At 44.2% G+C, this 25,184-nt stretch overlaps 1 protein-coding gene across 10 annotated transcripts in view; it reads right to left on the bottom strand.

Annotated features, from left to right (window-relative positions):
• Positions 1–25,184, bottom strand: part of LOC116990323 (RAP1 GTPase activating protein) — a 290,150-nt gene that overhangs the window by 90,911 nt on the left and 174,055 nt on the right. For 5 of the 10 annotated variants that reach the window (XM_033047839.1, XM_033047838.1, XM_033047843.1 and 2 more), the window contains one exon: positions 19,094–19,187. In XM_033047839.1, coding sequence (XP_032903730.1) covers positions 19,094–19,187 — 94 coding nt within the window. Of the gene's footprint in view, positions 1–19,093; positions 19,188–22,303; positions 22,481–25,184 lie in introns of those variants that run through there. The other 5 variants (XM_033047831.1, XM_033047832.1, XM_033047834.1 and 2 more) reach the window with 3 other exon arrangements.

Below are 25,184 nucleotides of genomic sequence, written 5' to 3' on the forward strand. Positions count from 1 at the left end.
TGCCTGACCCGCTGTGTTACTCCAGCACATGGTGCCTTTCTTCTTCTAATGTTATCTCACTCTTTGGTAAAAGATGTCCAGCTGTGATCCATCATTGATGACGTGCTGGGAATTATGCCAGCTAGTCTTGAAACTATTGATCAGCTTTTGCTAAGCTCCTCATTTGGCATCAATTCTACAAGAAGTGAAAGCCTTCCTTGCAGCTGTTACGAGGCGCGACATGGAACTATGTGAAAGGAGCATTTTCACTTGCCCTGTGAAGCCAGCACAGCCTTGCTTGCTGATGGAATCCTTTTCTTTTACTTACTGGCCCAACATAAGACCCAGCGCCTGGTGTGATGAATCACTTCAGAGAAGCAAAGGCAGACAGCTGTGATGCTGTAATGAAATCTACTCCCACATTTGCCTTCAACAGTGTCCGAGTGCTTGAGATTGAAAGCATTTAGCTCATTGAGCCAGTGTTGTCTCATTGAAAGACTCTCCATTTGGACCCAATAGTTGCTCTTTCCCCGGCAAACATGTAGGCAATTACCTGGAAGATCGCAGAGCAGTAGCAGCCAGACCAGCGAGTGAGTGGATTGGCTGAAGGAAGGCTTTCTCCTAGGATGTGGGATGCCAGGGGCACGGCTGGTGCCACTGACCACTACACCTGTGGGAACTATGTCCAGATGCAGCTCCTCCAGGACAGCGTTAGGGAACTGGAGCAGCAGCTGGATGACCCGCGGTCCAGCTGGAACTCCGAAAGCTTCCTGGACAGGAGTAGAGAATTTTTTGGGAGAGGAGGGGAGACACGTCAAACTTTAAAGTAATTCCGAAGTTAGACTGTCCACCATTTTGTCATCTTCCCTTCTTTGCTTTGACCCCTATTTTCCCCAGAAGTATCTTTGTTACAGGAACGTTTTGTGTGACAGGGCACATCAGTACAATGTACCAGTACCTCTATAAATTTAAAAACTAGATTTATTCATTTAATTTTTTTTCATATTACAAAAAGATCACTAATGATTTAAAAATAAGATTTATTAATTAAGTTAGATGGTCAGCTTATGCTGCTTATAGGACAACAATCAGCCAGAGACACTAATAGCAAGGAACGATATGTGTGCGGGAATCGAGGGATATGGGGAAAAAGCCGGAACAGGGTACTGATTGTGGATGATCATCCATGCTCACATTGAATGGTGGTGCTGGCTCGAAGGGCTGAATGACCTACTCCTACACCTACTGTCTATTGGCACCTTTTTGTCTACAAGAAAATCACTGGATGGAAGTCACTATATAAATGTTGGTTATAGTTAAGTCAAATCAAGTTTATTCGTCACATACACATACGAGATGTGCAGTGAAATGAAAAGTGGCAATGCTCGTGGACTTTGTGCAAAAAGACAAACAAACAACTACAAACAGAATGTAACAGAATCACATATTATTTTTCGAATTAAATATTAAATATTAATATTGTCGTTATGATTAGTGTTGACAACACCAACTATACCATAACCCTTGTTTAGTTTAGAGATACAGTGCAGAAACCGGCCCTTTAGCCCACCGTGTCCGCGCTGACCAGCGATCTCCGCACATTAACACTTCTCCGCACATTAACACTACCAAGACAATTTTACAATTTATACCAAGCCAATTAACCTGCAAACCTGTACGTCTTTGGCGTGTGGGAGGAAACCGGAGACAACCCACGCGGTCACAGGGAGAACGAACAAACTCCGTACAGACAGCACCCGTAGTCAGGATCGAACCCGGGTCTCTGGCGCTGTAAGGCAGCAGCTCGACCGCTACATCATCCTACCCCCCTTGTTATTGGACCGATGTTATTGATACAAATTTAAAAGCCACCGTAGTTAGTGGGAACTTTTAATTCAGTCACTTAAATAACCCGCAATGCAAAATATGTGTGTCAATGAACATGACCATGAAATATGAGGCTGTGATGAGAACTCGTCCTGGTCCACAGGACAGGAGGTCTGCTGCCCTCACCTGGTCTATCACTGGCTTTCTGCAGCAATGTGTAGGTTTGGGTTGATTATTGTCACATGTGCTAAGGTGCAGTGTAAAGCGATGCAAACATTAATTCAAACTCGGGTACAATAGGTAGAGCAAAGGTGAAGATACAGAGTGCACAATATAGTTCTCAGCATTGCAACATAAAACAGTACAGCACAAGAACAGGCCCTTCGGCCCACAATGTCTGTGCTGAACATGATGACCATCTCCATTTTCCCCCCACACATAATCCATTTCCCTCCATATCCATATGCCTCTCCAAAAGTCTTTTAAATGCCACCATCACATCTGCTTCAACACCAACCCTGGCAGCACGGATCAGGCACTGTGTTAAAAGCCTGTCTCGCACATCTCCTTTAAACGTTACCCCACTCACCTTATTTGATTTTCCCAACCTGGAAAAAAGCTTGTGACTGTCTATGGAACAGATGCATTGTAGCGCAGCAGTTCCATAGACAAAGTCCAATGTCCACAATGGGGGCAGAGGTGAATCGGACAGTATTCTAGCTTATGGAAGGACCGTTCAGAGATGGACATGTCTTCTGAGAAGGGTCATCAAGGCACATATTTTGAAGAGTCTCGAGGGATGGGTAATAAATGCTACCTGGCCACTGATGCTGCACCTGTGAATGAGTTGGAAAAACCATTTGCATTCACCTCTCACGAAAAGCACCATTTCCATCTGCTGTTCCCCAAGAGTTCAGGGGACAGCAGCTGCTTTGCTGACGAGACTCAGAGTAAGAGAGTCCCCATTGATGCACATGTGTTGCCCTTCAATCTCCTTGCCCAAGATGCAGTTCTGACTTCTCCGGTCCATGCCAGAGTCACAAGTGGTTAATTGTCATATGTACTGAAGACAAAGCAATGAAATTCTTACTTGCTGCAGCTAATGGGCCCCAACAAACGCCATAACTTGCAGATAAATAAATAATAAGCAGAAATATAATAAATTAATCAGACTGTGTATTACTGGCATCGCATGGACTGCTGGAGTAACTCAACCCTTTAATTATTGAGCATTTAGAAGAATGAAAGAAGTTGGAAGGCTATTAAACCTGACCATCAAGGTATGTTTTATCATTTCCCATTTTGTTAATATTCATACCATGATGTAGGAGAACTTAATGACATTCATTAGTCCGAATCAGATGTTAGAGCAAATACTCTTTTGATGAACAGTTTGAAAGCAAATACCTCTGAATATAAACCTACAAAGTACAAGAGTAACTCAGCGAGTCCGACAGAATCGAGGGAGGGGGATGGATATGTGAAGTTTTGGAATGGGACCCATCTTCAGACTGATTGGAGCAGGGAGGAGAAAGCCAGTCCTGCTAAGTGTTTGCAAGGTGGATACAGGTGAAGGGGCGTGATTGGAAAATGGGTAAAGTAAATGACAAAGGCTAGAGGTGAAAAGGATGCAAAAACAGTCAGATAAGGAGAGGGAGTGAAATGCACGGCCAGAGGGAGGGAGGGATATAGGTGGAAGGGTACCGTCTTTGTCACTTACTCCATCCATTTGCCCATCAAACCCCCCCTCATCTGTATCCACTTATCACTTGCCCTGCTTTGTCCTGCCCCTACCTCTCATTTCTAGTTTTCTCCAGCCTACAACAATCAGTTTGAAGAAGGGTCCCAACCTGTAACAATGTCTATCCATTCACTCCACCATGCTGAAGATAGACACAAAATGCTGGAGTAATTCAGCGGGACAGGCAGCATCTCTGGAGAGAAGGAATGAGTGACGCTTCAGGTCGAGACCCTTCTTCAGCCTCGACCCGAAACATCACCCATTCCTTCTCTCCAGAGATGCTGTCTGTTCCGCTGAGTTACTCCAGCATTATGTGTCTATCTTCGGTTTAAACCAACATCTACAGTTCCTTCCTACACACTCTCCCAAGCTGCCTGGCCAACTGAGTTACTCCAGCACTGTTTTTTGCTCATGATTTCAACATCTGCAGATCCTTGTATCTCTCTACCTTTTGAATGCATAAATCTTGACAGAGCTAAGATGATAAGTTTGGTTTGGTTTAATTCATTATTGTCACATGCAGTGAAAAGCTAGTTCTGCATGTTATCCACTCAAACCATACTATATACGAGTACAATTATACGCGGTGAAACGATTGTAAGTAGATGATCTTCAGGAACAGCACTCAAAGCGTCACCTCATTCTGGTAACAATATGTGGTAACAGTGAAACCAACAGATGGAATTTATGCCGCGGCAATCTGTGGCTTTTAAGAATCTCACCTAGAGAGTGTCAGCATAGTTAGCATCACGTCTTTTACACTCTGTAAATCACTTTGGCTATAGACTATACACAACAACATTTACCAGACTAAGGGATTTTCCGTGCTCAAAGATTTAAGAGACTGAGTTTGGAATTCTTCAGCGTTATTGGAGCAAGTGGCAAACACTAACGGGAGAAGGTAGGCCTTACAAACTGGGCGAAGAAACAAGAACCTGGAGAAGGTACACAAAATTGCTGGGGAAACTCAGCGGGTGCAGCAGCATCTATGGAGCGAAGGAAATAGGCGACATTTCGGGCCGAAACCCTTCTTCAGAACCTGGAGATATTGATTTACAAAGGAAGGCACAAAGTGTTGGAGTAACTCTGCGGGTACGGTAGCAACTCTGCAGAACATGGATAGATGATACACAAAAATGCTGGAGAAACTCAGCGTGTGCAGCAGCATCTATGGAGCGAAGGAAATAGGCAACGTTTCGGGCCGAAAGGGTTTCGGCCCGAAACGTTGCCTATTTCCTTCGCTCCATAGATGCTGCTGCACCCGCTGAGTTTCTCCAACATTTTTGTGTACCTTTGATTTTCCAGCATCTGCAGTTCCTTCTTAAACACATGGATAGATGATGTTTCATGCTGGATCCCTTTCTTGGAGTCCGAAGAAAGGTCTCTGTTCTGACGCGCTGAGTTACTCCAGCACTTTGTGTCCTATTTAGTTCAAGGTGAAGGAGGGGATTTTATAGCTGTTGACAAAAGTAATTTTGTCCTGTGCATAGTCAGTTTCACGGAGCTGGATTCACTTGTGATATGGAGTAAAGAGAGGAAACAATCTTACACCACAGTATAATGCAGATCAGAACTGACTGTACTTGTGTATAGTATGATTTGACAGGATAGCACACAAAGCTTATCTCAGTACATTTGACAATAATAAGCCAATACCATTTCTGACACATTTCCTCTCTCCAGGGGTACAGCCCGACCTGCAAAAATGTTGCCAACGTTTTCAGTCAAAGTTGCAGCATTTAATTTACAACATCAATCACCATGTTGACCATTCCACTGATTTATACACCTTGAACAATGTAAGGAATATAAACTAAAAATATCCTCTTCAATATTAAATTAAATACAACGTAAGAAATAACCCAAATTTTAAAACCCATTTCTTATAATATAGTTTTCTTAAAGAATTCTCGAATGAAGGGTTTCCGAGATGGTTTTCGAGTGGAGAGACTGGGGATGGTTGAGGGATTTGATCAAAGGTGGACAAGATCATGCTAGGACAGAGAAGCTGTTCCCATTAGTAGATGGTTCAAGGCCACAAGACGCAGGGAGAAATTAGAGATTGACACAAGGAACTGCAGATGCTAGAATCTTGCAAGAACATAAAGTGCTGGAGGAACTCAGCGGGTAACCCAATGGATCAGGCAGTATCCTCGGAGGACATGGATAGGTGAAATTTCAGGTTGGGAGTCTTCTTCCGACTATTGGAGAAAGAAGTGTTGGATGCGGAGGCTGGTGGGGTGAAAGGTAATGACCAGGAGAGGTCTATCCTTGTTCCGTCTGGAGGAAAGTGGAGCAGGAGCAGAACTGCAGGACATCCATTCACAACAGCAGGGGGAAAACCATGTTTACTGAAGAAAGAAGACATCTCCAATGTCCTAGAGTGGAAAGCCTCATCTTGGGAGCAGAGAGCAGGAGAAAAAGAGAGTAGGGGGATGGCATCCGTGCTCGAGGCAGGGTGAGATGAAGTGCCTGAAGAAGGGTCTTGACCCCAAACGGCACCTTGCCATGTCCTCCACAAATGCTGCCAGACCCACTGAGTTACACCAGCACTTTGTGTTCTGCAGAGCGGAAGGTGATGCTGTCTTTATAATCGGGAATTCACCCCCTGACCGGGTGTGGAAACAAAATTAAGGACGTTTTCAAAATAGAATTGGATAGGATTTGAGAAAGAACAGTGGTTTAAGAACGGGGCAGAATTGGGCCATTCAACCTATCAAGTCTACTCCGCCTTTAATCATGGCTGATCTATCTCTCCCTCCGAGCCCCATTCTCGTGCCTTCTGACGCCCGTACTAATCAAATTTCGGATAATATCTATGTCAAATAGATTAAAAAGTCTGGAGAGTGTGGCGGCATTTTGCAAGTAGCAGAACAGGTGATTCATTTATTGACTTTTTTCCCCCCTGATTATGATATTTTTATCTATGCGTTTACAGGCCTGTTAAGCTGCTGCACGTCAGAATTTCATTGTTTGCTTTTCCCAGAAAGAAATGTCCTTTATCTGTTTACACAATTAACACATCCTGACTTTTCCACAGATATGATGAGATTTCTCGGCTCGCTCGCTTCCTTAACACCACTGCCAATCTTCTTAATTCTGAACACCTTATCCATTGCTTAGTTTCTCAGCTTCCAATCCCTCCGATTGTGCATTAGTCATTATAGACCTCTACAACCCACAAGGGCAAGGGCAGTGTACATATGGGAACACCACCCCCTTTCAAGTTTCCCTCCCAAGTCAACAGGCATACTGGGGTTTGGATGACTGGCTCATCATCACTCGGTCTTGAACAGAATATGTGATTCTGTTCCATTCTGTTTGTAGTTTTTGTTTGTTTGTTTGTCTTTTTGCACAAAGTCCGCAAACATTGCCACTTTTCATTTCACTGCACATCTCGTATGTGTATGTGACGAATAAACTTGACTTGACCCAGAACCTTCTTCCCTGGCAGCACTGCGGAAGGACCTTCACCAGTAGAACAGCTTTGGCTAAAGACACAGGTTCACCACCATGCTCCCGAGGTCAGTAAGCTCCAGCTCGGATACGATGCCAAGATCCTTGAAGTGGACAATACAACTGCGTGATAATTCAATGCAAGTGGTGCCCAGTCTTGAGATCATCGGGACTGAGCACACCGAGTGGTGCTTTCCCACTAACACTCAGAGTTAGATTATACAGCATTTTACAGCTTTAGCCAGGAGTTGGTGAACAGTAGGAAGGAACCGCAGATGCTGGTTTACACCGAAGACAGACACAAAATGCTGGAGTGTACAGCATTGTCTGAAGAAGGGTCTCGACCCAAAACGTCACCCCTTCCTTCTCTCCAGAAATGCTACCTCTCCCATTGTTGCTCCAGCATTTTGTGTCTATCTTCATTGCTGAACACCACTTGGTTGTGGCCAGAGCCCTATATTAGTGTCAGCAGAGAGTCAAAGGGATTGTGAAAAGAGTCCGGCAGAATTCCACAACAATTTAAACAACGTGCAAAATAACTCCAGGACTGCGTTTTTGAAATGGATCTTTCCAGCTCAAAAATTATCACCATCGCAAGAATTACCTTCTTTCGGGCAAAAGTCCAAGCATAGGGTATCCCCAGAGGCAAATCAGTTTAATAGAACATAGAAAAGTAAAGAACAGGCCCTTCTGTCCACAATGCCCACGCCGAACATGATGCCAAATTAAACTAATCTCCTGTGACTGCAGGTGATTCATCTTCTTCTATTCCCTGCAGGTCCATGTACCTGCCTAAAAGTCTCTTAAATACCACTATCGTATTTGCCTCCACCATCACCTCCAGAAGAGTGTTCCAGGCACCCACACCACCGGCATAAAAAAACCTGACCATCGCATGTCCTTTAAACTTTGCCTCTCTCAACGTAAACCTATGCCTTTGAAATTTCCACAATGGGAAACAGGTTGACTGACTGACTATCCTGTCTATGCCTCTCATCATCCATATACATCTAGCAGGTGTGCTAGATCAGTGTGCGTTGATCAAGAGAAAACAGCAAGGACGTTGGTAAATTAATAATTTAGAGCTGATATGGGTTGAATGTGGTCAAATGGAACTAATTTAGATAGGTATCTTAGTCAGTTGGGATGAAGGGCCAGCTCAGTGTATTAGGTATTTAATATTTCTTTATTCTGAATATCTTTACTTACTCCATCTTTTATCTGTTATTATTGGTGTGTATTAACTTTTTTGTCAATGATTAGTGATGTACAGCACTTTGTTGCAACTATGTTTGTTTTTAAAGTGCTCTATAAATAAAATTATTATAAAATTATTATTATTATTAAGGCTCCCAAACCGAAACGTCACCCATCCTATTTCACCAGAGATGTTGCCTGACCCATTGAGTTACTCCAGCACTTTGTGTCTATCTTCATTGTATTACACTATGGTGTAATGCAGTGGAGATAGACATCACACTCTAACTTCACTGCATTACATCATGGTTCTAAATTTAGTTTAGTTTAGTCCATTTAGTTTGTGGGCAGTGGGCAGGTGCTATAGACCTGCACGGGAAGGTAGACGCTCCCGTCCACACGAGTCTCAGGCAGATGGTGTTCGTCAGCCTGGGAAGGCAGTCCATCTAGGAGAGGGAATACTCTGATTTAAAACCTTCACTGCCTTGTGGCCATATCCAGTCATGGAAAAGGCTCCAGGAGTAAACCTCAAGAAAATCCAGAGTCGGAGCCCCCAAGGCAGTTTGGCGTCGTTGTCCACTACCTCACTCTGGCAGCTCCTGCGAGGGCGCTGGTGCCAAACTGTAATGGCCTGTCCTCCAAATGACATCGCCCAGGCTTGCATCCGACCAGGATGCATCACCCATGGTCAGTCATGACCGAGGGGGTCCTACTACTACTACTAGTCCAGAAATACAGTTCGGAAACAGGCCCTTTGGCCCAATGAGTCTGCGCTGACCAGCGATCCCCGCACCTCAACACTATCTTGCATGCACTAGGGAATATTTACACTTATACCAAGCTAATTAACCTATAAACCCATACGTCTTTGGCGTGTGAGAGGAAACAGACCCAAGAAGGGCCTGAAGAAGAGTTTCGGCCCGACGCATTGCCTATTTCCTTCGCTCCATAGATGCTGCCTCACTCGCTGAGTTCCTCCAGCATTTTTGTCTATCTTCGATTTTCCAGCATCTGCAGTTCCTTCTTAAACAGGTTTGTAGGTTAATTGGCTTTGGTAAAAATTGGAAATTATCCCCAGTGTGCAGAAGAGTGCTAGTGTGCAGGGTGATCGCTGGTCGGCGCAGACTCGGGCCGAAGAGCCTGTTTCCACGTCGTATCTCTCAACTAAACCAATCTAAATTCCAGGTTCAACAACAGCTTCTCCCCAGCAACCATCAAGCTCTTGAACACTGCACAACACTAACCACTTCCTCAGCAACTCTAATCTACTACGGAGCATGTCTGTGGTTGCACTACAAACCAGATATGCACTATCATAGTCATTGAGTATCACAGATTATTAATTTATTGTATTATGTATGTGTGTGTTATGACATTCGTGGGCTGTCCAGCTGCTGCAGGCCACAATTTTAGTCCAACCACAAAGTTAGTCCAACCCCTCCATATATAACTAATACCGTCTAATCCAGCCAGAATTCTGGTAAGACTAATCTACACCCTCTCCAAAAACTCCACGTCCATCCAGTAAGACGGTGACCAGAATGGCAAGCAGGGCAAAAAAATCAGTTGGCTTCCTACTATCGACTTTTCATAGGCAGGTAGATCAGAGGTCATCGTTGAGGGAAGGGAAGGCAAAGTTGGCTTACTTCAGTGCCATGTATCATATTACAGCAGGGTGGCATAAGATTGCACTGTGCAACATTAGTGACAAGGTTAGACTAAATTGCCCTCTTTAGTATATTAATGAAATATAAACAGGTTAACAGATCTGGTTACAAAAAATGGGTGATGTTTCAGGTCGAGACCCTTCTTCAGACTGGGAGTCAGGGAGAGGGAGACACAGAGATATGGAAGGGTAAGGTGTGAACATAAGACATCAAAGGGGATGAGGTTCTCCCCTCTCCCATGATGCTCAGCCTGAAGAAGGGTCTCGACCCAAAACGACACCTATCCAGAGATACTGTATGTCCCGTTGAGTTACTCCAGCACTTTGTGTCTATCTTTGGTGCAAACCAGCATTTGCAGTTCCTTCCTAACAGATCTGGTTACCTAGCATTACAAATAATTAATTTATTGAATTATCGATTATTGTACATTTATTGTTGCGCCATTACATTAATGGGTCCGTAAAGTTGCAGCAGGAAATAATTTCATTTTTCCGATCCAAGTTCATATGACAATTAAATACTCTATAGACCTGCACGGGAAGGTAGACGCTCCCGTCCACACGAGTCTCAGGCAGATGGTGTTCGTCAGCCTGGGAAGGCAGTCCATCTAGGAGAGGGAATACTCTGATTTAAAACCTTCACTGCCTTGTGGCCATATCCAGTCATGGAAAAGGCTCCAGGAGTAAACCTCAAGAAAATCCGGAGTCGGAGCCCCCAAGGCAGTTTGGCGTCGTTGTCCACTACCTCACTCTGGCAGCTCCTGCGACGGCGCTGGTGCCAAACTGTAATGGCCTGTCCTCCAAATGACATCGCCCAGGCTTGCATCCAACCAGGATGCATCACCCATGGTCAGTCATGACTGAGGGGGGACTACTACTACTACTAGTCCAGAAATACAGTTCGGAAACAGGCCCTTTGGCCCAATGAGTCTGCGCTGACCAGCGATCCCCGCACCTCAACACTATCTTGCATGCACTAGGGAATATTTACACTTATACCAAGCTAATTAACCTATAAACCCATACGTCTTTGGCGTGTGAGAGGAAACAGACCCAAGAAGGGCCTGAAGAAGAGTTTCGGCCCGACGCATTGCCTATTTCCTTCGCTCCATAGTGCTGCCTCACCCGCTGAGTTCCTTTGTCTATCTTCGATTTTCCAACATCTGCAGTTCCTTCTTAAACAGGTTTGTAGGTTAATTGGCTTTGGTAAAAATTGGAAATTATCCCCAGTGTGCAGAAGAGTGCTAGTGTGCAGGGTGATTGCTGGTCGGCGCAGACTCGGGCTGAAGAGCCTGTTTCCACGTTGTATCTCTCAACTAAACCAATCTAAATTCCAGGTTCAACAACAGCTTCTCCCCAGCAACCATCAGCAACACTAACCACTTCCTCAGCAACTCTAATCTACTACGGAGCATGTCTGTGGTTGCACTACAAACCAGATATGCACTATCATAGTCATTGAGTATCACAGATTATTAATTTATTGTATTATGTATGTGTGTGTTATGACATTCGTGGGCTGTCCAGCTGCTGCAGGCCACAATTTCATTGTTCTTTTGCAGATACATATGAAAATTAAACCCTTGAGATTCTAGAGCAGCTTCCCAATCACCGCTGTGTGCCAAATCCACTTCACCGCAGAGATGTACATTTGGACAACATTCATTTAAATGAATCTTCGGTTTGGTTTTAAGAATACAGTGTGGAAGCACGCACCTTGGCCCATCGAGTCCGCGATGACCAGCGATCTCTGTACACCAACACTGTCCTACAAACACTAGGGACAATTTACAATTTTACCAAGCCATTTAGCCTACAATCCTGTACGTCTTTGGAGTGTGGGAGGAAACCGGAGTTCCTGGAGAAAATGTTCCAACCCCATATAGACAGGACCCATAGTCAGGGTCGAACCCAGGTCTCTGGCGCTGTAAGGCAGCAACTCTACCGCTCTGCCACCCGATTCTCTCATTGTTGTCACAGAACCATCCACATAGATGAGAATTTAAAACAAACCCTCCCCATGAATCTGTAAGTGCATCATTGCGTATATGTTCTCCTTGGAAAACAGATGGAGAATGTATTTAATCTGTTTTTTTTTTTAATTTTATTTTTTAAACAGGTTGTTATGGACTGTGATCACTGCCCCCGTTTCAGTTGTACAAGAACAGGGCGCAAATCTGCTGCAGTAATTCTTAGATCAATATTTTCTGTGGTATTCATAACACAACAATGATAAAATGATCTTTGTTTTGATTGCACCTACCAACATGCATACATTATTATATTACAGTTAATATGTACCGAGGGCAAACTTTTGTTCCAATGCTCCCCATTCCCAATTATTTTTACATTGAAGTGATTGAAATCCAAGTGAAGTTTAAATGGCATCAGAAAAATAAAATCAGTACCTCTTTACTGTTTTTTCCCCATATCCCTTGATTTCGCTAGCCCCAAGAGCTAAATGTAACTTTCTCTTGAAAACAGCCAGTGAATTGGCCTCTACTGCCTTCTGTGGCAGAGAATTCCACAGATTCACAACTCTCTGCATGAAAGAGGTTCGTCCTCATCTCACTCCTAACTGGCCTACCCTTTACTCTTAAATTGTGACCCCTGGTTCTGAACTTCCCCAAAATCGGGAACATTTTTCCTGCAGTTACAGTAAGTAAAAATCTAGCAGGCAAGCAGGATGCTTTCTCCAACCACTCCCATTTGAATGCCACTATCTTCCACCGTTTCTACCCAGTGCTTGGTACTTACTTCCAGCAGCCACTGGTTGTCCTCCAGGATGCACCGAGCCACAGCCTGATCCATGCCGGTCACTTGGGCGAATTCGGCACAGAGACTCTCACGGCAGCGGTGCAATGCTTCCGACGGCCTGGGACTATTGCACTGAGGCTGCTCCATGGCCGGAGCTGCAGCGAGCGACTCGCCAGCCCAGCAAACACTCGCCTGCCCCGGCTCCCCGTCCACATTTGACCCCGCCGCAGCCTCTGCTTCCATCCCTCCCTTAGCCCCAGCTCTCCAACACCCGCGACCCATGCAGTTGATGTGAGTTTTGATTTTCGTTGATCACAGAATTTCTCACGACAGAGCGAGAGAAATGTGGCAAAATGCATGATTCTCACACTCAATTGTGATGGTTTAATTTATTTACTGCAAAACAGTACAGCACAGGAACAGGCCCTTCTGTCCACAATCTCAGTGCTAAACATAATGCTACATTAAACCAATCTCCTCTGCCTGCACATGATCCAAATCCCTCCATTTCCAGCATATCCATGTGACCCCCCCCCCCCCCCCCCGACCTTCAAGCTATGCCCTTTGACATTTCCATTCTGGAGAAAAAGGTTCTTACTATCTATACCTCTCGCCATTTTATATACTTCCAACAGCCTACAACGCTCCAAAAAAAAAAAAATCTAAGTTAGTCCAACCCCTCCATATATAACTAATACCGTCTAATCCAGCCAGAATTCTGGTAAGCCTAATCTACACCCTCTCCAAAAACTCCACGTCCATCCAGTAAGGCGGTGACCAGAATGGCAAGCAGGGCAAAAAAATCAATTGGCTTCCTACTATCGACTTTTCATAGGCAGGTATATCAGAGGTCGTCGTTGAGGGAAGGGAAGGCAAAGTTGGCTTACTTCAGTGCCATGTATCATATTACAGCAGGGTGGCATAAGATTGCACTGTGCAACATTAGTGACAAGGTTAGACTAAATTGCCCTCTTTAGTATATTAATGAAATATAAACAGGTTAACAGATCTGGTTACAAAAAATGGGTGATGTTTCGGGTCGAGACCCTTCTTCAGACTGGGAGTCAGGGAGAGGGAGACACAGAGATATGGAAGGGTAAGGTGTGAACATAAGACATCAAAGGGGATGACGATCTCCCCTCTCCCATGATGCTCAGCCTGAAGAAGGGTCTCGACCCAAAACGACACCTATCCAGAGATACTGTATGTCCCGTTGAGTTACTCCAGCACTTTGTGTCTATCTTTGGTGCAAACCAGCATTTGCAGTTCCTTCCTAACAGATCTGGTTACCTAGCATTACTAATAATTAATTTATTGAATTATCGATTATTGTACATTTATTGTTGTGTCATTACATTAATGGGTCCATAAAGTTGCAGCAGGAAATAATTTCATTTTTCCGATCCTAGTTCATATGACAATTAAATACTCTCGACTCCTGATCTTCATGACAGACAGGAGAATGCTGTTAGAGAATGTTCATGCACTTGTACTTCATACTCACTGTAATTTCAAGGCAATTCCACATCGGGTTCCCTGGGGAACTAACACACCTCGTTAGCTAACAAATCTATGTCTTCAACACTCACACTAGAAAGCAAATGCCTTTAAATCTCTCAGCTGTATCTAAGAACCACTTTTTCAGGTCTTTGTGTGCTGTAATACTGAAATTTAAATGAGGAATCAAAGTGTTTCTGTGATGAAATAGGACCCATCCCTGCTATCTTTCACATCGCCCGAGACAGGAAGGCTAAATTAAAGTTCGGGTTAAAGTCTACGTTTCCTGATGCAATTGCAACCAATCTAGGGCTATGACCACAAGACCAAGCCAGCACCTTTTGCCTCCTCGACATGAACACCTTTATCAAAAGAACAAAAACTACATATTTATTCACCATGGAAAGAGGCCATTCAGCCCATCATGTCCATGCTGCCCAAGATGGCCCATCTAAGCTAGTCCCATTTATCGGCAATTGGTCCATATCTCTAGGATGGGTCAGATGGTGTTGATTACAATGTGAATCAGCTTGTCTACATAGCCATAGAATAGACCAGTCCAATTATTTCCATTGTTGAGCCATTAATGCAAGACGACAAATATTTGTGAAAGATACGGACATTTAAACATTAACACTACACATTGGCATTTGTTTAAGATTTCCTTAATGCAATTCATATCGTGATCTTAGCCCGACTAATGAATTGAGTATTAGGCTAATGTTCTTATAGTGGCGCAGCAGTAGTGTTGCTGCCTTACACTGCTTGAAGCAGCAGTGACCCCGGTTCGATCCTGACCACGGTGCTGTCTGTACGGAGTTTGTGTGTTCTCCACGTGTCCTGCGTGGATTTTCTCAGAAATCTTCGGTTTCCTCCCACACTCCGAAGACGTGGAGGTTTGTCGGTTCATTGGCTTGGTAAATGTAAAAATTGTCCCTAATCATAATTGGCGCATGTGGCAATAAATGTGAACTTGAACTAGTGTATGTAGCATAGTGTTAATGTGCGGGGATCGCTGGTTGGTGCGGACTCGGTGGGCCGAAGGGCCTATTTCCGCGCTGTATCTCGAAACTAAACTAAAGTTCATTAGTTCATAAGTGATAGCAGAATTAGGCCATTTGGTCCATCAACTCTGCTCTGCCATTCAAGGCTGATCTATCTCTCCTAACCCCATTCTCCTGCCTTCTCCATATAACCCCTAACACCCACACTAATGAAGAATCTATCTATCTCGGCCTTAAAAATATCCACTGACTTGGCCTCCAGAGCCGTCTGTGGCTTCTGTGTCGTATAAATGAATTATTTGGGGTTCAGTGAAGTGGAGTGAGTGAACCGTGTGGAGGTGCCTCGCCATCAGTCTGAAGCATTGTTTGTTGAGACTGATGGATGCTTATGTTAAATTTTGAAGGTGTTGCGTGTTCTGTTGCTTTTCTAGTATGACTGTATGGCAAATCAAATTCCTCGTATGATTTACATACTTGTTTTGTTTTCATACTTGGCTAATAAAATTAATTACAATTTAGGAGAGAATAAAGAATGAAACTGCTCCAAGCCTGTGGACACAATACCCAGATCCTTCTGGCCATGGTTCCTGTGGTAACAGATGGAAGAATCACCCATCACAACAAACGAGCATCTCATGATGTTGAAAGCCAGTAGATGCAAGCTGCATCCAACATTTCCAGTTTTCCAGGCAAAGGAAATTAGTTTAACGTGGCATCAAGTTCGGCATGGATATTGTGGACCGAAGGGCCTGTTCCAGTGCTGTACAGTTCCACAAAGCTGTATTGGATGGGTCCTATTTTATCCCAGAAACTCTTTTATTCCTTAGTCATATTTCAGCATTACAGCCCCACACCCTGATCCCATTGGAATTTCAGGACTTATTGTACTAGCTGTGTTTACGAGCAGTACTACTGCATTAATAAATCCAACTACTAGCTTTAATCTTCACTTTTAATTGTTTCTTATTCATTATGCAGATACCGAACATGGCGAACTGCTGAGCATTGTAATTAAGGGTGAGAAATCACTCTGAGACAGTGTTTGCTGAAAAGGGGATGGAAATTTCCTCTTAGCAGGGCTGTGGGAGGAAGCTGGAGCGTCAAGAATACTATATGTGGGAGGTCAGAGCCGACAATCAGGCAACTCAATTGTCCTACCACAACCAGAGAGCAGTCCTGAACTACTATCTACCTCATTGGTGTCCCTCGGACTATCGGACTATCCTTGATCGGAATTTGCTGGCTTTACCTTGCACTAAATGTTATTCCCTTATCATGTATCTATCTATACACTGTAAAGGGCTCGACTGTAATCATGTATTGTCTTTCTCCTCACTGGACAGCACGCTATAAAAGCTTTTCTACACCTCTGTACATGTGACAATTCAGCTCTTGCTTAAGAATCTGCATAACTCCTTCGACGAGGGGATACAACAATGTGCCTGTACGCTTTCCCATGTCTTCTTTGCTTTTCTCGCCAGACCAAGTGCAGGTTAATTTTTAATATGCATTGACTCTTCCAATGCCTTAGAGGCAGTGAATGCTTCATGACTCTGTCAAAATTAAGGAGGCAATTGAAGGACTCCGCGCCACTTTCCCTTGCATCAGTGGCAATTCACTTCCAGCCATGCGAAGTGCTGTGAGATTGCCTCCTGGAGTTGACGGCTGGTCTCATTCCACGATGACAAGCACTTCATTGCCTCTGGATCCCGAGTAGAAAGCAGCCACTACATAGATAGATGCTTTTAAAAGTGAAAATGCAGTTTGGCATTTTACAGCGACATGGGAAAAGGGGAAGCCACAGAATAGCAGAAACAAGGTGCTGCAAATGCTGGCTTGCAAAAAAAAAGACACAACATGCTGGAGTAAAACACATCAGGCAGCATCTCTGAAGAATATGGATAGGTGACAGTTTTTCGATGGGACTTCTCAGACTGGAGAAGGATCCTGACCTGAAACATCATCAATCCATGTTCTCCAGAGATGCTGCCTGACCAACTGAGTTACTCCAGCACTTTTTGTGTCTTTTTTTTTTTTTAAAGCACATAATTGCTCTTCGTATATTTTTCAATTGTTAAAGAGTTTGCTACAGATGAATATATTGTGATGTAAATACATTGAGAATTCAAAGAGTACTATGTTGCCAAAGCGCTCCCCATTGATGTTTCTCCTTCTTCATCCACACTGTGTCATAACCTCAAACCCACACTGCTTCCATACATCCTCATTCCTTTTTCCAATGCTTTACCAGAATGCCAGCTGGATTAGGATACTTTAGCTAGAAGGGGAGGTTGGACGCGCGTGGATGGTTTTCACTGGAACAGCAGATGTTGTGGGGAACCCCTGATGAAGTATATAAAACTATGAGAGGCATAGATAGATAGGGTAGATAGTCAGAACCTTTCACCCTCCCCAGGGTGAAAATGTCAAAGACTAGAGGGCGTAGCTTTAAGGAGAGAGGGGCAACGTTTAATGTAGATGTGGGAACATATTTGTTTTACACAGAGGGCAGTGAGTGTCTGGACTGCAGTGCTAGGGGTGGTGGTGAAGGCAGATACAATCATGGCATTTAAGAGGTTTATCAGTGAGCACCTGGATATGCAGTGAATGGAGGGATATGGATCAGGTGTAGGCGGATGAGATCAGTTTAACGTAGCATCATGTTTGGCATGATGTGGGCTGAAGGGCCAGTTCCTGTGCGGTACTGTTCTATGTATTAAGTATACGCAGTGGATGAGAACCATGGTCATCCAGTGTCAAATTACTCGAAAAACAGCACAGCAGGACGGCACGGTGGCACAGCACTAAAACTACTGCCTTACAGCACCAGGAACCCTGGTTTGATCCCTACTACAGATGCTTATACGTACGGAGTTTGTATGTTCTCCCCTTGACCTGCGTGTGTTTTCACCAAGATCTTCGGTTTACTCCCATACTCCAAAGACGTATAGATTTATGGGTTAACTGGCTTGGTGTAAATGTAATAAAAATTGTCCCTGGTGTATGTTGGGTAGTATTGGTGTGCAGGGATCGTTGGTCGGTGCGGACTCGGTAGGCCGAAGAGCCTGCTTCCGCACTGTATCTCTAAACGAAACTAAAGTAAACAGTAACATAGCAAGGAAATATCCACTGCAACCCAGTAGTGGGGTCTGATAGTGAAGATATTCCTTAGCAAGTCTCCAGTTGGGGAAATAGATGCCAGTTTTAGGTTCCACTGTACAGGAAGGATATTGGAACAAATAGATCCACTTGCCCATGGCTTGACCCAAGGTAATATCAATGCTATTGTGCAAACTTTGTGTCTGCTTTGGTTATACCAACAGATTGATGAATGGAAGGAGAGGGGTTTGAATTATCAAGTAATGAGATTTACCAGACAAAACCAGCCTGTATCCAGAGGAGCAGAGTATGGAGTGGAATGCTGAACTTGGTGTTAATAATTAATGAAAGCCCCTTGGCATCAGGACAGATTAAATTAAGTCATCATTGAACAAGAGCATAAAGCATAGAACAGCACAAATCACAATGTGTGTGAACATTATGCCGAGAGAAATACTGGGAGAAATTGTGTGTAGGAAGGAACTGCAGATGCTGGTTTACACTGAAAAGGGCAGTAAAGTGAAGAAGGGTCTCGACCCGAAACGTCACCCATTCCCTCTATCCAGAGATGCTGCCTGTCCCACTGAGCTACCCCAGCATTTTGTGAAAATCTACCAGGAGAAATACCTCCTCCACTGCGAATACATTGAATGAATGTCCACAGTCACTGCCAGGCGCAAGACATCACTGGCTCCGAGTGTGCTCAGGCCCACGCAGATAGGCTGCAGCCATACAACACGTTGAAGCAACCGCACCTTGAAGTTGCCACATGAGTCTTTCAAACAACGGACACTCACCCTGTGTGTGCCCAATGGTGCAACGTGAATGGGAATATGCAGTGAATCAATCGCAATGCTCAAGACTTCCTACCTTGAGGTTGGGCCGTGTTGAGTACAGTGGCTGTGGCTCTAGGCTCGGCGGCTCTAACGAATTGGAGATGCTGTGCTCCCTTCCGTCATGCTTCCTGGGTGAAGAAAGCGAGTCATTAGATTGGTGCATCTCAGTTTTGCCCTCCATTTTGCAACCATCTTAGTTCCTTCCTCTGATCCTTTCCCACAAGGTTTACATACAGGGTTCTATTGCAAACGTATGAATTGGGAGCAAGTGGAGGCCACTCGGCCCCTCAAGCCTATCCTGCCATTTGACAGGATTAACGCTGATCAGAATGTGCCTGCTACTAGCTTCAGGATGCAGGTATACAGATCTCCCTGCACCTCAAAGCCACAATGATGAGAGTATCATCATTTAGATCGTATGGCTCTTGGTTAATTTTCCTGTAAAAAAGGGCAATTTTTGCAGTTCTTTGTCCTCTCGTGTAACCCATGCCCAACCCTTTGTGATTTCTGTACAAGCTCTTCACTGCTTCCCCCTCTACCATTGTATCATTTGCGACTTTGTCTTCATCCAAGATCGTTATACACATTGTAAATTGTTGATCCCCTGCAACTTTCTCTCTGTTCCACATACCCACCATCCTCTGTGTGAAAAGGTTGCTCTTCAAGTTCCTATTAAATCTTTCATGTCTCACCTTAAACCTATGCCCTCTAATTCTTGATTCCAATACTCTGGGGAAAGAGACTGTGCATTCACCCCATCTATTATCCTCATGACTTTATACACAACTACAAGATCACCTGTGCTCCAAGGAATAAAGTCCTAGCCTGACCAAGCTCTCTCTGTAGCACAGGCCCTCAAGTCTTGGCAACATCCTCATGAATCTTCTGAGTACTCTTTCTAGCTTAATAGCATTTTCCTTATAGCAGAGAGACCAAAACAGAGCATAATACTCCAGGTTTGGCCCCACCAACATTTTCAACGTGGAACTATGGAAGTTTCTTCAAAACATAGAACATAGAACAGTACAGCACAGGAACAGGCCCTTCGGCCAACAAAGTCTATGCTGAACATGATTCCAAGACCAACTTATAACTGCCTGCACATAATCCATACTCCCCCATCCCCTGAAATATCACATCAACCATTAAACAAAACTCTTAAGGGCTTGTCCCATTTACGCGACCTTTTCGACGATTGCCGGCACCCGTCATAGGTCGTCGAACATTTTCACCATGTTGAAAATTCAGTGGCGACCAGAAAGACGCTACAACTCTTTGGGTAAATAGGAGACCTCTCACGACCATACAGACGACACCCTGGTGACATGTCACAGGTATCACCAGGGGGTCGCCTCTATGGTCGTGAGAGGCCTCCTAGTCACCCAAAATGTTGCAGCGTCTTTCTGGTCACCGCTGAATTTTCAACATTTTCGACGGCCTATGACTGGTGCCTGCAGTCGCCGAAAAGGTCGCGTAAGTGGGACAGGCCCTTTATGTTTAGACGCTTTGCTGCCTGTTAACTGGCCAATCCCCCATCCACACCTAAATAGGGCTCATCCCAACTTGTCAATGCCAATCAAGATGCCCCATCTACACTAGTCCTATCTGCCTGCATTTGGCACTTATCCCTTGAAACCTTTCCTGTCCAAATGAAATTGGTCACAAATGATTGGGTACAAAATGAAAACAGTAGAGGAGGGTATATTGATGAGAATAAATGTTGACAAATGTAGCTTAATTTTAATTAAAATGCATACTTTAGTCTGTAGATAAAGCACTGGTTAAACCAATGTGCAAACAATTTTGGACCATAGAGCACAAGACTCACAGAGATGTCTTAGAGATTAATTCAGTAACTTCAGCATTGTTTGGTGTATAGGTGGGTGCTTGCTGAACTCAGATGGCATTCCAGATGAAAAATTAATTTCCTTTCTTTCCAGTAGCACCAAGATCCTTCGACCAACTTTCTAAAGTCATAGAGCAGTGCAGCACAGAAACAGGCCCTTCAGCCCACGCCGATCAAATGGGCTAGTCCAATTTGTCTGCTTATGGCCCATGCCCCTCAAAACCCTTCCAATCAATGAACCTGTCCAAATGTCTGCTCTAAAGTGATCTAATTTTACATACAGCAGGGATGAAAGTGGGGACCTATTGTCTGCATGCATCTAAATATCCCTCCTGATGCTTGTAAAATTAGATCGGTAGTTAGCAGGATCTTGGTGCTACTGTAGATAAAATAAACTAATTAGGGATCTTAGCTTTTAAAAAAAATTGTAGACAGTATTCTCAAACTTTAAAGAACGTAATCCTACCGACTTTAGTCAGAGGGTGGTGAATCTGGGTAATTCTTTGCCACAGAAGGCTGCAGAGGCAAAGACAGTAGATATATTTAAGGCAGAGTTGGATAGATTCTTGAATAGTACAGGTGTCAGAGGTTATGGGGGGGGAAAGGCAGGAGAATGGGGTTAGGAGAGAGAGAGAGATAGATCAGCCATGATTGAACAGTGGGGTAGACTTGATGGACCGAATGGCCTAATTCTACTCCTATCACATGATGATCTACAGAAGGGCATTAATGCAAGATCCTGGCTGCTCTCTGCATTTTGACATAACCTTCAAGCAGAGCTTGACTGACGGGCAACAGGATGACCGCTGTGTATCCGTGTTACACCAGTTGCTTCAAACACAAGCACATATGTCTAGACCTTCAACTTGCTCGCAAAACTTTTGTCATTTAAGATCACCACACAATCCCTCATCGAGCACCTTACTAAACACTGAAAATATTGCAAAAACGTGGTTAAAATGACAAAGAATTTATTTCCCTATTTTAAGGATGCTTTTATACGATATATTTTATATATATATCCTTTTATATCAGGATACGAACAAATTGAAGGATCACCTTCAATTTGTTCATATTGTTGTTTCAATTTGTTCATATCCCAAGATTAATCTAGTGAAGCCGTGGATGAATATAAAACAGCCGATGAAAAGACTGCATCTTTTGTGGCCATCTACCGATAAAGCAGTTGGGGTTCTTGACATTGTACTGAAAAAAATTAACTGCCGCAGTGCAAAAATATCTTGCAAATAATTTAACTACAACTGTAATCCTGAACATTTGCAGCCACATTCGAACGCCCCGGTGGGATTTCAGGGCCATTTACAGATAATAGTATAATAATACAGAACAATACGTTCCCTAAGAAATGTTAACATCGAAATATGGAAAAGTATTCACCTGTACACTGAGTTCTTTAAAGCAAAGCCATGCTGCAGGTGAGAGACAAATACATCAACTACAACCACGTTGTCATCGCAGGTAGGAAAATTAAAACAAGTGTCCGGTAACGTAGGGCAAACAATCTCAATGCAAGGATTGAAATCGGTTTTCAGAGCCAGCAGCGGGCTGTGTGCCCTCAGTCTGCTTCTGCTAAGTGAAGGAGAGAGGCACACACACACACACACACACACACACTGCACATTTATTGCCTTTCCCAGAAAAGGCAATTGAGCAGCAGAGCATACACCATTTGAGTGTTTGCTTTGCATTTATGATGTGTGTCTTAATTAAGCAACCCTCTCCAGAAGGCATGTTGCCATGCCGACGGCTTTTTTTTAAGGGGATTCAGCATCAGACCCAGGGGTTCGGTGGTGAGGGGGAGGGGGGGGGGAGAAAGAAGAGTTTGTGAGGATTAGTCGGGGCGGGGTGTGAAGAGAAGGTGACAAAAGGGACGGGCCTGTGAAGATGGGGAACAAGCAAGAGGGGAGGAAGTTATGGAATGGTGGGGGAGGAGTGGAAGATGAGGCACATCAGAAAAGAGGCCTTAGTGATGGGGATGGAAAGAGGGAGGGGAAGAGTGGTAGAGAAGATGAGAGGGAAGGGAGGAAGGAGAAGTAGGGGAAAAGACAAGAGGAGAGGAGTAAGCAATGGAAAGGTGTGTGAGGAGTGGAAGTTGGTAGGAGAGGGGAAGTGGGGAATGGGAGACAGGGAAGGGGAGTACAGAAAGGAAGAGGGATGGAGAGGATGAGAGAAGGGAAAGCTAGAAGGGGAAGGAAGAGGGGAAAAGGGGAATGGGTACAGGGAGGGGTGGATGCATGCAGATGGATCAAAGAGTTACTGACAGATTGTAGCTCGTTGGATATCCTCTCTTCTGGACTACAAGTGAACAGCAGTCACAGCCCCACCACGCTTAGACAAAGCCAGCAGAAGCAAGTGCTAATCCTTAATAGCATCAGGTTTCATTAATATTATATCAGTATTTCTCTGGAGCAGTGGCCTGGATTTTCACTCGCACTAAAAGTGTTTTCCTGTCGGCAGCAAGTCTCGAGCAACTGAGGGAGATGGAGCCCGCCTGCTAAACATAAAAGGTGCTTAGAAATGCAGCCATTTCTCGTGAGCGCCCAGGGTGGGAATGAATAAACCTCTGTCCCTCACTATATACACAGATGTGGAGAGCAACAGGGGAGAATTGGAGGTGGGGGTGGGGGGGGCCTCAGGCACGTTCACAAATAAATGAAATATTTCCCAAACTAATTTTCTAAATCTCAATGCACATCTTTGCAGCATTTACAAAATGAACCGTAGATCAGGTCAGGATGCTCAAAGCAAGTAAACGTTAAGGACATTTCTTTTGTTGCTGTGATTAGTCGGCGTAAAGAACCAACGGCAATTTGCTGTTTCTATTTATGGCGTCTAATTTTCGCCTTTTCCTGTCAATCGTTATCAAAAGCATATGTAATTATAAATGTAATAAACAACACTGGCTGCAGGAAGAATTAGTGCAGAAAGACAAAGCACCAGAGCAAGAATGAATGAAAGGGTGAAGAGTCAGTTGATGTGGATCAGAGCCAAGATCACAAAGATTCTCAGAATAAAACTCAGCATCTGCAGTTCCTTATTTCTACATTGAGCACAAAAACAAGATTTAAGCTCAAGAGTCTCAGATCTTTCTCTTCCACAATGACCTCCACAATGATCCAAAGTGTAAATTCACAGGGCAAATGTGCAAACTTGCTCCACCCTTGAAGGCAAAGCATTGGAAGACCCACCATGGATACTGCAGAAGCACTGGAGTGCAGTATGAAGATGTTTAAGGCGTCTGCCACATCTGGGTAACTGCCTGCAGGTAACGATGCGGTGAATCTAACCTGGCCAGCAGCAACCACCATTTGATGCACGCTACATCTCAAGCTCAGCTTTAAAGGGCTTTCTCATTGTGCGACCTGAAGCAAGACCTAACAAGATTTAACATCGTGGGAACCTTCTGCGATAGCAGTACGGCATTCGTGGACCACCGAGGACCTCCGTGGCGCACACGGCAGGTAGTCGTGTGACTTGGTAAGGTCGGGAGAAAATTCAAACATTTTCGAATTTCTCCAAGAGTGTCTTGAGCAGCGTTGCAACATTGTATGGACGCAGATGCCTGTGCGATATCCGTGCGATATCCGTAATGACACTTGCGAATACCGTGGGAACTCCTGCGAACGGTAATGGCGAGTTCTCACGGTGCGACCTGAAGCAAGATGTCACCCGAGTGAAGTGGTCGTGGTCCAGCACGAGTTCCGCACGATAAAGTGTTCCCACGATAAAGAGTTCCCACGGTACTCGGCAATTCTGTCATTTGTGCGACTGACTTGTCCGTCTCCCGATCTTTCCCGTTAATCGTGAATGAACATCGTGGACTGTAGTGTAGTTAATCACGTGGCACAAATGATGTCACTTTTTTTTCACACGCTATATAAATATCCTCCGTTCGTAGAATTGGCTCATTTGCAGACATGCCTATACAAAGTTGGTTCGAGTACAGGCTGGTTGTTATTTTCATTGACGTGCTGTATGCATTAGCGCAACATGAGCATCGAAAACGCTTGCGTGAAGGCAGAAGGGTGAGATTAATTAAAAAGATAATTAAGAGGAAGTCTCACTGGGTTAAGCCCATGTTTCAACGGAGACCTCAATTAGGACAATATGAGCAACTGCTTTACCACATGAACACAGAATCACCATGGTTTGTGGACCGAGACGCTTCACAAGTGACCCCAGTCCTTAATGGCAAGAATGAACTTAGAAAATGTTGAAAATGCTCAGCCTCCATGGGATGAAAAACAGAAGTAATATT

The sequence above is a fragment of the Amblyraja radiata genome, chromosome 31, assembly GCF_010909765.2.
Source record: "Amblyraja radiata isolate CabotCenter1 chromosome 31, sAmbRad1.1.pri, whole genome shotgun sequence".
NCBI classification, from domain to species: Eukaryota; Metazoa; Chordata; class Chondrichthyes; order Rajiformes; family Rajidae; genus Amblyraja; species Amblyraja radiata.